Source organism: Ochotona princeps, chromosome 2 (assembly GCF_030435755.1).
Source record: "Ochotona princeps isolate mOchPri1 chromosome 2, mOchPri1.hap1, whole genome shotgun sequence".
Classification (NCBI taxonomy): Eukaryota; Metazoa; Chordata; class Mammalia; order Lagomorpha; family Ochotonidae; genus Ochotona; species Ochotona princeps.
The window spans coordinates 48,749,560-48,764,889 of NC_080833.1; the positions used below are offsets into that span (position 1 = coordinate 48,749,560).

At 41.5% G+C, this 15,330-nt stretch overlaps 1 protein-coding gene across 4 annotated transcripts in view; it reads right to left on the reverse strand.

Moving 5' to 3' along the window:
• Positions 1-2,261: 2,261 nt before the first annotated feature.
• LOC131478359 (cytochrome P450 2J1-like) overlaps positions 2,262-15,330 on the reverse strand; it is a 74,212-nt gene continuing 61,143 nt past the window's right edge. For all 4 annotated transcript variants that reach the window (XM_058657267.1, XM_058657276.1, XM_058657254.1 and 1 more), the window contains one exon: positions 2,262-2,742. In XM_058657267.1, coding sequence (XP_058513250.1) covers positions 2,564-2,742 — 179 coding nt within the window. In that variant the 3' untranslated portion in view covers positions 2,262-2,563. The remainder of the gene's footprint in view (positions 2,743-15,330) is intronic.

The window sequence follows — 15,330 nt, forward strand, 5'->3', positions numbered from 1 at the left end:
ACTGCAACACCTCACCACTTTTTTTGCTGCCTTCCTGTGTCTGTCAGTCTCCAGGTATCCCTCTGCTGTTGTTCTGTATTCTCCTATTTCCTGGAATGTGCCCTCTCTGCCTCATACTAGGTAATGTTTCTCCATCCATTTAAAAGTATCCTCATCCTATTTGGCCATCTTGATTTTCTCCCAGAATGAACTTTTAATTACATTTTTCTGAGAAGTTTTTGAAGAAGTTTCAACATAGAAGAAGCCACTGTTTTAATGTGAAATGACAAAATCATGATTCTTTATGCCTACAAAGTATTGGCCTTGACGTCTGTGCCTATTTGGTAAGTGTAGTCCACTGTTGGTAAGTTAGTCTAGAGAAAACGTAACTTCCTCATATCTGATGATCCTCAATATCTAATCAAAGTTGTCATTCCTCACCCCTGACATTCAGTGCTCTTAGCCTATTTTCAGCAAGAATCTTTCATGTTGGTTTAGTCGTAACTGAAGATCCTTCCAGCTTGGTGGCTTTAAGTCCCCATTTGTCCTGTCTTTGTTTCTCAGGATGAGGTCTCTTTCCCCTATTGGAGTTGAACCCAAGTAAAACCTGATTTCACCAGTTTAATTACTGTTGAATTTTGCTTTTCTTTGATTGGACTGTTTTTTGAAGGAGAACCCTGCACCAAACCAATGCCAAGAGCTAGAACATCTTTCAGATCCCTGACACAAATTCAGGGTTCCAGTGCTCTGGTCCATTCTCTACTACTTTTCCATAAACAGGGAGTTGGATAGAAAGTGGAGCAACAAGAACTACATCTGCTGCTATTATGGAATAATGGTGCTCTAATAGGGAGGATTAGCCTATTGAGTCATGCTACTGACTCAAACATCCTCACTTGTAAAGTTGAGGAAACTGTGATGCATCATATAAAGTATTTTGCCCAATTTGCCATTGAGTCTCTTGTTTTGGTGATTTGATTGAAAAAAAAACAGACATGGAAAATAGAATCCTGGACATGCTGGAAGTTCAGACTTGATGAGTTTCAATCATGGCTTGCTTTGCAGAAGTGTAACTTCTCATAGGATTATAAGCAGGGACACAATGGTGAGCCTCATTCTTTTACCCAGAATAAAGGACCAGAACAACCTCCCGTGTACTAAAAAGCCACAGAATCCTTGAAGACACAGTCTCCCAGTTAGCTGAGGCTAACTCCAGACATACATTCTCCTTTCTCTGTCCTTTGCTCTGTTTCCATTTCTCACAGTGTCAACATCATTGAGTTTTCTTTGATGTCGAACCAACTGGGAAGTAAAGGACTATGATGTTTTATATTTACTTGGTGCTGAGCTATTTCAATTAACTAAGTCTAAGCACTTTAGCACGATCTTTTCAAGTGGCTGAATGAAGCTTCACAGGGTTATTTTGTTTGCTTGTTTGAATTAGGGGTTGGACCAAAACATCATGAGCCATCAGTGTTTTGGTCCTCCCTATTACAGCTATTGACTGGCCTGAAAGATCACATGCAGAAGAATTGAGAGGACTCAGAGGTTACTGATCATCTACTGGCAGTCTTTAAAAAAAAAACACATTAATTTATTTTACTTGAAATACAGGGAGTCTTCCATCTACTGGTTCACTCCCCAAATGGTATCAAACCTCCAATGGCCTGCATGATAAGAGCTGGTTTGGTCTGAAGCTGGGAGCCCAAAGCTTTTCATGGGTTTGCCATGTGAGTACAGGAGCCAAAGCACTTGGGCTATGTTCTGCTGCTTTCCCAGGCTATTAGCAGGGAGCTGGATTGGAAGTGGAGCATCTGGGAATTGAAACGGTGCCCATTTGGCTTGCCAGTGACACAGGAATAGAATTTGCCAGCAATGCCACTGTGACAGCCCCAGACAAGATTAGCCACCAAAATCTTGTAATGCAGTTGCAAGAAAAGAACACACTTACTGCACAATTCAACACCTTGTGTAAACTGATTCAACAGTGCTTGCTTTCCTGCCAGTAAGTGGGAACTAATACTTGCCTTATGAAATGATCATTCTGAGGCTGAAACAAGGTGAAGCATTCAAAATGCTACTAAATAGGGGAGACAAACTCGATAATCTCCGTGGCTGTATCCAGGTTCCACATTCCAACTTTCATCCCCTCTTTCACAACATCTTGCCCTGAAGTCTTAAAGACCCTAAAGAGTTTTATGTTTATTCCACAACGAGTGGTTATGTGACTTAGAAGCAAATCTAAGAAAGGAGATGGGAAGCAAACCCATTACAATCACAACTTTTATGATGCACTTTGTGAATTATAAATCAATTTATTTGCAATGAGTCTCACAAATACGTTCTTTAGCAAAGGTGTATTATCCCTTTTTATCTCTTGGATGAAGAGGTAAATCATTTAGAACATGAATGCTTATCCCTGGGTTAATTTAAAAAAGTAGAGCTGGAATTTGGATCTAGTTCCTGAAGGGAGCAACTTCTCTCAACTACTTTCATCTTTCACAGGCACTTTTGTTTAGGCTGCTCACATCTGGGCAGGCACAGTGGCTTCACAGCTCATGTCACTTCTTCATTTTTGACACTGTCACGCCCGTGGAATGGCACAGAGGCGGTGGCTCATAGGGGTAAGGGTGAGGCCCATTTTGCACTTTAAGCTCAGTTTCTCATTGCTTGGGGGCCTGAAGGTAAATTTTTGCATGAGGGAAGTGAAGAAAATGAACAGCTCAGTCTTGGCCAACTGTTCTCCAAGGCATGCCCGCTTTCCTGAAAGACAGAAACAGAAGAGTTACCTTGTCAGGTGGTGTTGGTGCCTGACAGGGATTGGTGTCCTAAACCTCACTTTAGAAAAACTTGAGCAGAGGAACAGTCTGCAAGGTATCTGAGCGTGGAGGTCTAGTAGCTTATTTGCATGTGGAAACCATCTGAATTCAGCAGAACACAGAATGTGGGAGTTCAAAGTCCATGTGTTTGGGGGCTGATAGGTGAGGTACTGTAAAAGTAATAGGACAATAAGTAAAAGGACAGCAGAAGTGGAGGCCTGCCTGACCTCCCATGTGCATCTAGCCTCTAGGCTTTCAAACATCAATTAACAAACAACAAAACTATGCATGAAATTCTTCAGTCCATAAATGGAAATTTTTCCAAATACAATCAAGTAAGTATGAAACCGGGGTTCCTAAAATTTAAGTCATCCCTTCCTCTGGAGAAACATCTTCCTCCCTCATCATGGGACACCACAGTGACACTGATGGGCTTTGATTGTGTAACTGCTCCAGCCTCCCTCCCCATTCTCCCTCTGCTTCTAACACTGAAACAAAGCCTCAACTCCAAAGCCTCTGAGGCAGACTCTATTAGGTCCCCATCTCTCTCCTACCTTGAATTTCTTCTCTCCACTCTCTGATGACTACAAAGAAGCCAACTCCTTGCTAGAAAGTGAATCACTAAATTAAGGGAATGGGGAGTAGTGCCTGGTTTAGGCAAGTCCAACAGACTGCAGATAACAAGACCAGCTTTCAGTTTTTACCTCTATAGTTAGTATCCTAATGCTCCACTCCATTCTGAGAAGCCCCAGACCTTGAGCAAACCAATGGCAACCATCTGCCTTTAGTCTCCAGAAGACTGCATCCAGGTCACCAATGCAGTAAATGTAGCAGAACATGCCTGCCTCCTATTGCTGAGTAAAGGAAGCCATGAGCACTCGGGACCAACCAGAGACCCACATACAACCTGATCACTCACGGACGGTTCATTTCCACAATTACAAGGTTCCACCATAATCCTTTGTGTCAGGGTTTCAGGAAGAAGTCTGGGAATCAGGAACATGTGCCTATTGCAAATTAAGGACCTACTTTCTTTTACCATCTCAGAGTTAGTGCTTGGATTATGTTGTGCAGTTTTGATTTCTCTCCTTACTGATTTTCTCACACAATCAAGTTCATGTTTACCAAGTTTCCCTTGTAAAGCTCTTGCTTTCTTCTTGATAACTAAAAATATTTTTTGACTACATTAATAAATCATTCCTTACTAAATTAATGTCCACTAGTTTCCATTGCTATTTATTGACTAAAATATTTAAGACCAATGGTTATAAAACTGTGATTTTTTTTTTCCATTTTTTATTGTAATTTTGACAATCTTTACATAGCTAATTAGTTTAAAAAAGCTTCAAGGGCTACAAGAAAGTGGGTAAGACTATTATTTCCATATTGTTTGTTTCATGTATTTGATGTAAAATGGCATAATAATGGAGAATCCCACCCAGTCTCCCACCCACTCCAGTTCCCCGAGGTTCTTGCTCAAGTGGTTTGATAGTTCACCAGTTATGAATTGCTGCCATTCTCGCTACTCCAAGCATGATAAGGTCGTTTACGTATCCATTGATTGACATAGCCCATCATAGTCTCCGTTTGCCCAATTTTTCGCTGCCAACATATAGATGAGTTGGTTGATTGACTTGTTCTGTCTTCTTTTCATGGTTAGGGTTTTGAGTCCGGCAGTTCGATTGGGGAGATCCTCAAATAAAGTTTTTCTGAGGTGTTCCCAGACCAGATTCTTGTATGTACTAGCAAGTACAGGGCCCGGCACAGTCCATTGCCCCAATCAGCTGGTGGTTGCAATTGCTGGGTTGATTCTGTTTTCAGCCCCAACTTCCACTGGAACCAATGGGTGTTGCAGTTCAGCTTGGTTCTGCCCAGCACATACTTGGCCCTCCCATAAGCCAGTGAGAGCTGCAGCCTAGTCGAAGCAACCCACAATAACCCCTACCAGGCCCGCCCCCTACCCTGGTTTGCCAGTATGTGTAGCAGTAGTCCAGTCTGTCCCATATCCCATTTGGCTCTCATACATGTCAATGGGTATTAAAGTTTAGTTGCATCTAACCAGCTCCACTATTCAGCCCTCACAGATGTTGTTGGGTGCCTCTCTGTCTATCCACCCCAGCCCCTGTCCCAGTTTTCGTGCCCTCGCATGGAAGTTGTAACCCAAGAGGGAGGAGCCCACTATTTCCCTCCCAGGCCTCTCCCACTCCCGGGTTATGCAAACTCCAGGTGGTTCTGTGGTTTGACTTGACAGAATTTGCCCCAGTGCCAGCTTCTGCCAGCTGATGCTGTGGCTAAGCCCAAACAATCCCCACCCACTCTAATTTATGCTTGCACCAGTAGGAATAATCTGCCCAGCCTGGCTTTTCCCTGATCTAGTCCACATGAGGCACACAGGTGTTGCAGCCTTGCTTAGTCTGGACTTTTCCCATCCCAACTCATGCTCTCCAGTGGGAGTAGCTGTCCAGCATGGGAGCTCCCCCATATTCCACCTGCTGGCTTCCTGGTTCTCATGTGTGCTGTTGGGTGCTGCAGTCACATCCAGTAAAGGTAACTTCATCTTGGCATTCCGTATTGTGTGCTGGTTTTTGTTGCTACTGAACCTGGCTTGACCCACACTCTGTTCTGGTGTTCTGATTTGCCAGTGGATGACGTGAACTGATTCAACCTGGTCTGTGTCCAAACCATGCCAAATGTATGCCAGTGGGAAACTTTCCATGGCCTGTTCTGGGCTGTTTCCTATCATGCTTCTTGCGCTTCCCTGCCGGTTCTGTGTCCTGCCAGAGGAGTTGCCCAGGCTCCTCCATCAGAACCCCTCCCAATGCCAGATTTCGCGCATACCAGGGGGTCCATGAGCCAGCCCTACTCAGTTCACCTCCTGTCCTAGCAAGAACAGTGTTTTTTCCTGACTTGCCTTCAACCCAACCAGCCCTTGCTGGTAGATGTTTCAGCCCAGCCATGGCTCGTCCATACCCACATATGGTTCACACATGACTCAGTAGGGGTTGAGACCTAGCCTAGTCAGTCGGACAGCTACTCTAGTACTCCAGGACACCAGACGGTGTTGGGGTCTGGCCCAGCTTGGTGCATCCAGTCCCAGTCCATACCCATACCAAGGGAGACTACAACCATATTCTGTTCAGAACGCAGCCCCCATTCCAGCCCACGTGCCTCTTGATTGGAACCTCAAGCCAGTTAGGGTGTCCCCTTAGCTCCACAGCTGGGCCTGTTCCCAGCCATAGATTGCGTGCCTGCCAGTGGTTGCTCTGATTCAGCTTGGCTCAGCCCCTCACCTGTCCTGACCCCTGCCTTAGATACTGTGGCTTAGCATCCCTGGCTCACGCAAATCAGTAGGTGCAAGAGCCTAGCTTGGCATGACCTGTGCTCCATCTTGGTATCTAGTTTTGCTTGTTAGCTAAGGTTTGCTCAGTCCTGCCCAGTACACCCCATTCCATTACCAATTCACACACTGGCCAGCTGTTGGAGTTACTTTGCCCAGCTTGTCCGATCCCCAGGTCTGGACCACATGTTCATCAGCGGGAGCTATGACTCACCAAGGGAGTTTCCCTAGTTCCTACACTTGATCCTCTCCCAGACCCAGTTCTCATACATGTCATTGTGTTTTAGGCCAGGTCCCAGTGAAGTCTGGCCTTCCATTTGGCCTTGTATGAGCTGGTGAACGTTGTAGCCTGGCCCACCCCACACCCTATTCAGGATGCCTTTACCAGTCCAGACTGTTAAGGTTCCTTTACCTGTGATTGATGGCAAGCTCCTTGCTCACAACTAGCTTAGTCCATGACCACCCAAACTCTTGAGCTAAGCAGTGGGTCTAGAATTATCACAAGGTTTGGCCCACACATCCCCCACAGAATCTTTCCCTGGATATGGTTCTCTCGAGGGCTAGTTAATGTCATGACCCTGCCTAATGTGACCCGTCTTCTGATCCATCATCATGTCAGGTAACGGTATGATCCTGCTAGACAAGCCCCGAGCCTTAGATTTTGCATGGACTGGTGTTCAGTGGTCAGTATTGTTCAGTGATTATAAGTTTTTTAAAGGAACAGTTACTGTCATTTGGAATCTTTAGGATTGATTCACATCCCAGAAGCACAGTGGGTTCAACCTGACGCTACCTAAGCAGCGATTTAAAGAACCAAAATCCCAGAGCTCCCGGCCGGGTCGTCAGCAGGCGGAGTCTGGTGCCCAATGATGCACTAGCAGGCCCGTGGACAGCTCACCACGTGCACGTGGTGGCTGGAGTCAGGGGTCCGAGCATGGAGACATCTCGGCCTAAGACCCACTAGCAGCTGGCAGGCTGCAGGTTTAAACCACCAGGCCCAAGGTCGCACCCCTCCCGAATCCCGTTCACTGCTCAATGAGACTGGCAGGTGTGCCCCGGACCTGCCCAGCCCCCAAGACTTCCCTCTTTGGTGTATTCACCCCAAAGGGAGCAGCCTCTGGAGTCCAGGAGGGCCTGGGACAGCTCACCACGTGCACACAGTGGCTGGAGTCAGGGATCTGAGCATTGAGATGCCTTGGCCTGAGACTCACGAAACTGTGATTTTTAAAATTCCATCATTGCTTCCACATTGACTAGCACTCTGTTCAAGGAATCAATTGTTTTCCTGATTCACAGATCCACTAATTGATTTATGGCATATGGATTCATGCATTACTGTTTCTTCAAATGGTTATAAATTTATCATTACTTTTCCTGGTACACAGAATATTCTTGAATGGTTATTTGATACTTCTTTAAGGAGATATTTATAACTGTTGGAAGAGTGTGAGGAGTGTTGAAAAAGTTTTGGGAGGGCCCAGTGTGATGTCCTAGTCACTAAATTCTTGCTTTGCATGTGCCAGGACCACATTTTGGCCCCAGTTAACATTCTGGTTGCTCTACTTCCATTTCCAGATCCCTGCTTGTGGCTTGGGAGAGCAGCAGAGAATTGCCCAAAGCCTTAGGACCATGAACCAGCGTGGGAGACCAAGTAGCTATTGACTCCTGGATTTGTATCAGTCAGCTCTGGCCATTGCAGAGAGAACATCTGATGGGAGCTCTTCCTTTCTGGCTCTCTGCTGTATGTATAACTGAATTTCAAACAAAAATAAATAAATCTTTAAAAAAATGATTGTAGTAAATGCCTTAAACAACATGGAAGATTTCAAATTATTTTGCAAAAAATCTCTCATATTTTAATTGCATTTTCCATGATATTCTCTTTCTTGGTATAAATTAATAGTATAATCTCCCTTCCCTAATACTTAAATGAGCCATTTTGTCTGAAATCCAGGGTCCTTGTAGTAGATAATTAAAAATCATGATCTGGACCCCTAGCATCCTCATTGTTCTTCAGTTGTGTCAGTTAGGCTATTTTAGTGACAAAGCCAGAGAAAATATTGATATGAATGTATTATTCTAAAGTATGCTTCCATACCCACATGTATGCTTCTTTATTTTTGCATCTATATATCAAACTAACTACTGCAAACCTGAGTTTCCAGAGATAAGCTCTGAATCTAAGCCAACACCTGCTCTAGGTTCCACTGTTCTTGGAATATGCTCCTTATTGACCTTGGTAAGGCCTCACAACAGTCACTATCACCACAGTGCGTGTGAGCACTTTTAATAGCTTACTTTTTTCCTAATACTCACTGCAAAAAGAAATAAAAATGGGCATAAAAGGTGTTTATAATCCCATAATGCAGACTAACCATTGCTAGCAGCCTGGCATTGTTTTTCTCACTGTGCCTGTGGGGATTCCCTTGGACACCACAACGGGTCTTATTCTCCGTAGCTAATCCTACATGCTGCCTTTGCTGCTTTGTTTTCCTCATGTAATTCAACATCTTAGGGAAATGTGTAAATGTACACATGCCTCCATTTTGTCTTCTGTCTATACACATTGTTGAGGAAATAAAATTAAGTAATGTTTGCAATGATATTTAGTAAATATACTTCCAAATTTTGACATTGTTAAATTAATTTGTGCCCATGTTATATATTTATATGTATGTCATATAAGATATAATTTCTATATGTTATGTAAGATAGTATATATTATGTGTTTCAAACTTTAAATGACCTCATCTTTATCTTTTCACCTATCATAACAGCAATTAGCAATTTGTTAAATGATACCAAATCAGCTGTGTGGAAGGAAAAGATTCTTTTGGATAAAATTCAAGTATTATGACAAAGCCGAACCTGGGAAATAAAGAAAATTAAATGGACTGGTTTTGAAGCATTTTCTCCAATTGCCTGAATCAGGAATGAGTTGATCATGTCTTTTCACCGAACTAGCCCTGTGAAACATCTGAAATAATCAGGGCCTGGTGCGGTAGCTCCATGCTTGTCACCTAGGAAAGCAGTGAAGCATGGCCCAAAGCCTTGGGATCCTGCAATTGCGTGGGAGACCCAGAAGAGGTTCCTGGCTCCTGGCTTCGGATCAGTGCAGCTCTGGCTATTGTGGCCGCTTGAGGAGTAAATCAAGGGATGAAAATGCTTCCTCTTTGTCTCTCCTCCTCTCTGTATATCTGACTTCTAAGTCATATAAAACATATCTTATAAATATGTGAAATAATCTTTATTATGTGTGACATGAGTAGACTTGATTCCAATGAAACAGATGTATAAAATTTAAAAGTATGAAAATAAGTATTTTATTACACAGCTTCATATTCATTAAATAAAATTTGGGTTGCTTCTTGCTGCTACTAATTGGCTTACATTAACCAACAGGATAGTGGGCTTATTAGTAAAGTGAGAGAATTGACTGGGTCTTTGGCTATATTCTTCCTAATATTCTATCGCCCAGATATTTTAACTGCAAAATGTGTAGGGGGTTGAGCATTGGCTCAACTGTTCAACCCTCTACCCCCAAATGCCAGCATCACAAATGGACGCTGATTCATGTCCTGGATGATTCACTGTTTATTTATTTTTATTTTAAAAAAGATTTATTAATGTATTTTCTTGGAAAGTCAGATTTACAAAGAGAAGGAGAGACAGAAAGATCTTCCATGTGTTAATTCATTGCCCAAGTGGCCAAAACAGCTGGAGCTGAGTCAAGATTTGGGACCATTCTCAACTGCCTCCCAGGCAAAGAGCTGGGAGCTAAAAGAAAAGTGAATCAGCTGGGATAGGAACTGGTACCCATATGAGATACAAAACAGGACTTCAGGTACTAGCCTATTACATTGGGTCTAGGATGCTTCACTTTTGATCCAGCTGCCTGCTTCTGGCCTGGGAAAGCAGTAGAGGATGACTCAAGAGCTTGGGACCCTTCAGCTGTATGGGAGACCTATAAGAAGCTTCTGGCTCTTGGCTTTGGATCAGCCCTGCTAGGCATTGCAGCCTTTTTAGGAGTAAACCAGTGGATGGAAGCTCTTTCTATCTCCCCTTCTTTCTGTAATCTGCTTTTTCAGTAAAAATAAATAAATCTTTTTTAAAAAAGAAAATAATGAGGTCTTTTTCTTTTGTAATCACCTTCTGATTTGATGGAGTAAAGACAATGAACATAAATGAATAAAATAATAAAAATTTATAGATAACAATATCAATCTTTTTAAAGATTTATTTATTTATTTATTTATTGGAAAGGCAAAGGTACAGAGAGGAGGAGATACAGAGAGGAAGATCTTCTGCCCGATGGTTCACTCCCCAAGTGGTCGCAACGGCCAGTGCTGCACTAATCTGAAGCCAGGAGCCGGGAACTCCTTTCCGGGTCTCCCACACGGGTGCAGGGTCCCAAGGCTTTGGTCTGTCCTCAAATGCTTTTCCAGGTCACAAGTAGGGGGCTGGATGGGAAGCAGAGCTGCCGGGAATAGAACCAGCGCCCATATGGGATCCCGGCACATTTAAGGCCAGGACTTTAACTTTTACGCTATTGCACCATGCCCACTAATATTTTAAACTTATGTCAATATGCATGTGGAATTATTTCAAGCTGATTATCTTTTTTTTTTTTCTAACAGAATGGAAGCACCTCTCCACACCTAATTCTTAGTAGGTTTGTTTTAGAAAGTTCTAGATGAGCAACGAGGAGAAGCAACTATATGACAAAGATTAAGAATGTGACAAAAAAATCTAAACAGCTGCACTGACATCTTTTAACTCACTGGAGTTTTCAGGTTTCTACCTCCTGTTCCTTCTCACTAGCCTTCACTCTACCATAACTTCTGTGGAATCCCTGGATAAATTGATTGTCTCTTCTGAATTTCATTCATCTCAGTCAGCAAGAGATGATGAGAGCAGGACAACTGTAATTTCCCATTCCTCTTGGATCCACATCATTTGCTCCATGACTTCAAATCCCTTCCCACCCAAAACTGCAGTCATTTCCCTTCCTTTTGAAATGGGAATTGTCTTGTTACTAGCACTGCCCAAATGCGTGCCAGTTAAAACCCTGGACATTAAGTTCTCCTTTGTGGGAACTTACTGCCATTATGTGATCAAGCCAGACTATCTTTAGAGACAATGAAAGATGACAAGAAAAAGAGCCTTGTTGTCTACCAGAGATCATCATACATCAGCCTTTAGCTATCTGACCTTTCCAACATGTAAGGGAGCCCAGCCAAGGTCAGTAGAACCACATATGTAACGTAATGGTTTGTGAACATGACACATACTTATTGTTTTAAGTCACAGAGTTTGGTACATTTGCTTTACGGCAACATGCTGATACATATAACGTGGCATCAGTGAAATGGGGAATTAAGTTCCATTTTAGTTGTAGTGGAGAGACCACTAGATTAAAATCATAAGAAACTTGAGTCTTAGACCCCATCCAGCCAATTCCTTGGGTTTATGATCTTGGATAAGAAATGGATCTCTCTTAATCTTAGTTTCTTTATATTAAGAAACAACATGCCACACTGTTGTCTCTACCACTATTAATACTTGGTTTTCTATAAGGATTAAATAGCATAATTTGCTTGCGCATGATGCATGTGATTAAGAGGTTGTATTAAAAAACTCAGGAGCAAAGCACCAGAATCACTGTGTGTAGCTCTTTTGACACTAGAAATGACGAAGAGGGGAAACATTTAAAGCAGGGAGATTTATTAAATAATTGTGAGGAAGGGTCTTCTGCAATGTCAAGGAGAAATATGAAGACATTACTCAGCCTTCAGGATCTTTCTTCATGAGAAGGCCAAGTCCACCTATTGGGAGGCCATTCATCCAAGCTGAAACAGCCTTCCTTAGTGAAGCTTTTTTTTTTTCTCAGAATGAATGGGATCATATTTTTCACCTCTCAGCATTTCAAATATAAAAGTCAAATCATAAGAATTCCGCCACTGAGGAAGAAATTGTAAGTACAGTTCCCTTTAAAATAGAGGAAAGGAATCTTAAATACCTAGGAATTAAGTTAACTAAAGATGTGAAAGACCTCTACAATGAAAACTATAAATCATTTTAAAAAGAAATAGAAGAAGATCTTGAAAAATGGAGAACCTTACCATGTTCTTGGATTGGCAGGACCAACATCATCAAAATGGCCATATTACCGAAAGCAATATATAGATTCAATGCAATCCCAATCAAAATTCCAGCAATATTCTTCTCAGAAATAGAAAAGATGATACAGAAGTTCATCTGGAACCACAAAAGACCACGAATAGCTAAAGCTGTCTTGAAAAATAGAAATCAAACTGGAGGAATCACAATTCCAGACCTCAAGACATACTATAGAGCAGTGGTTATCAAAACAGTCTGGTACTGGTACAGAAACAGAGAAGAAGATCAGTGGAACAGAATAGAAACACCAGAAGGGGATCCACACATGTATAGTCAACTAATCTTTGACAAGAAAACAGAAAACAATCCAGGTAAAAAACCTGGTCTATTCAATAAAAGCTGTTGGGACAACTGGATAGCAGCTTGCAGAATAAAGAAGCAGGACCCGTACCTGTCGCACTATACAAAAATCAGCTCTAATTGGCTCAAGGATTTAAATCTACACCCAGAAACCATTAAACTACTAAAGGAAAACATAGGAAGCGCACTCCAAGATATAGGAACAGGGAAAGACTTTTTAGAAAAGACGCCTAAAGCAACAGCGATCAAATCCAAAATGAACAAATGGGACTATATCAAACTAAAAAGTTTCTGTACAGCAAAAGAAACAATTAACAAAGTGAAGAAACAACCTACAGAATGGGAAAAAAATTTTTGCATTCTACACAAGTGACAGGGGACTAATATCTAGGATCTATAAAGAGCTTCAGAAACCCAAGGATAGTGAAAAAATAAACCCTGTAGCAAAATGGGCAAAGGAAATGAACAGACGTTTCTCAAAAGAACAGATACAAATAGCTAATAAACATATGAAAAGATGCTCAGGCTCTCTAGCCATCAGAGAGATACAAATGAAAACCACCTTGAGGTACCACCTAACTCCTGTGAGACTGGCCTATATTCAGAATTCGAAAAACAACACATGCTGGCGTGGATGTGGGGAAAAAGGTACCCTCCTTCACTGCTGGTGGGAGTTTAGGCTAGTACAATCATTGTGGAAATCCATATGGAGAGTGCTTGGAAAATTGCAAATAAAGCTGCCATATGACCCAGCAATCCCGCTCTTAGGAATATACCCAACAGAAGTGAAATCTGCACACGAGAAGGGGATCTGTAATCCTATATTCACAGCACCACAATCCACAATAGCAATGTCATGGAAACAAACCAGATGTGCATCTAAGGAAGAATGGTTAAAAAAACTGTGGTACATCTATTCAATGGAATATTATTCAGCTGTCAAAAAGAACGATATTATTCTATTCAAATCCAGGTGGTCCCAACTAGAAACTATTATGCTCAGCGAAATGAGTCAATCACAAAAGAATAAATACCATATATTCTCTCTCATATAAGAAAGCCAACATGGAAAGGTAGAGTTCATCAAGTGCCCATGGAGTTCTGATCTAAATATAGATTGCTGCAAGTCAGGTCCCACAGCAAGAGATGGTGAAAATTCTCTGTTCTAGGCATGTTGGCATTTCATGGATGAAGTAATAGCAGAGTATATTGAGCATGTTGTGAACATGAATATGGCAAATTGGCAGTTTCCGTCAGTTGCTGCCAATAGTTTAGAGTGATGACAAATATTATTTTGATTTTTTTGTGTGTTATTTAGTTATGAGGAAAGTGTATGGTAAGCAGTCCATTTGATGGTTTACTAATTTCCTTGTTGTTGAGAAGTCCGAGTTGATTATGTATTTAATATGATAACCATTTGTGTGCTGTGAATTGCATTAAAAGTTATGTAGGGCAGAGATGATGCTTACTAAATGTACAAAATGGATTGATGAGATTAGCCAGTTAAATCTTTTCACCAGTAAGGCACTCAACAGCCCATGAGATATTTATTAAAAATGTCAAGTAAATCCTCTTATTTTTGTATCATAGTGTCAAATAGCAGTAAAATAAACATGTTAAGATCCTTAATCTACTGCTATGTTTCACTGTAAAATTTACCTTTGTTAAAATTTGCTTCTGTTCAAATTTGTTGAGATCGCACGTAAAAGTATCCTAATATTACTTTGGCTGGTATTTTCTAATTACTGTATAATATTTTGGGAATGTAAATTTTATTTGAATGTCAACTACAGTTAAGCATGTGCCGTTTATTTTTCTTGCTCAGGTTTTGTAATTTGATGGAATGTTTTTATTATTGTTTAATAAATGTTTGCTTTATCTTTTTTAAAAAAATAAATAAATGGCAATTTTCGTATAGTAAAAAAAATAAAATAAAATGTTGTGTTTGTACTTGAAAAAAAAAAGAATACTTTTAGTAATTGAAGTAGACAGTTGATACTGTGTTGTAACAGAAATCTTGAAACTACTGCAGAAAGGAAGACTGGATGCTAACTTTCATATCAGAGGTGATTTCTGCCATGAGGCAAATGTAGCATAGAATCAGATGAAGACAGACCCAGAGGACATCAGAATGAGCTGAGACACACTCCTGGGAGTGGAGCGCCGTGTGCAAGCACGAGCTGTGGAGTAATGCAGACAGGAGATCAAATTCCATTTCCTCCATCTCAGCGCCTTAGCAATAGCAACTGCAAAGGGACACTTTCAAAAATCATGCTTGCCTGAAGCTCACAGTAAGTAAACCATCATGCATTTTCCACTTTGGGAACTGTGTGGAGTTTAGTTATTTTACACTCATACAAAGAACAAACTTTAGTTTTTAACAATCTGTTCAGAGTTGATTCCTACCTCTGCCACATGATTTATTGCTTTAGTTTTCATACCTTTTTAAATTTCCAGTTTCTTTTAAAAAGATATTTTAAAGTCAGAGTGACAGAGACAGAGACAAACAAAGAGAGAAAAAAACTTTCACCCACTCGTTCACTCCCCAGAATGCACACAATATCCAGGACTGGTTCAGATGGAAGCTGGGAACAAGGGACTCCATCTGGTCTTTCACATGGGTGGCAGGAACTAAAAGAGTTGAGCCATCATCTGCCACCTTCTGGGCACATGAACAGGTAGCTGAACTGGAAATGGAGTATATGGCTCTCAGTC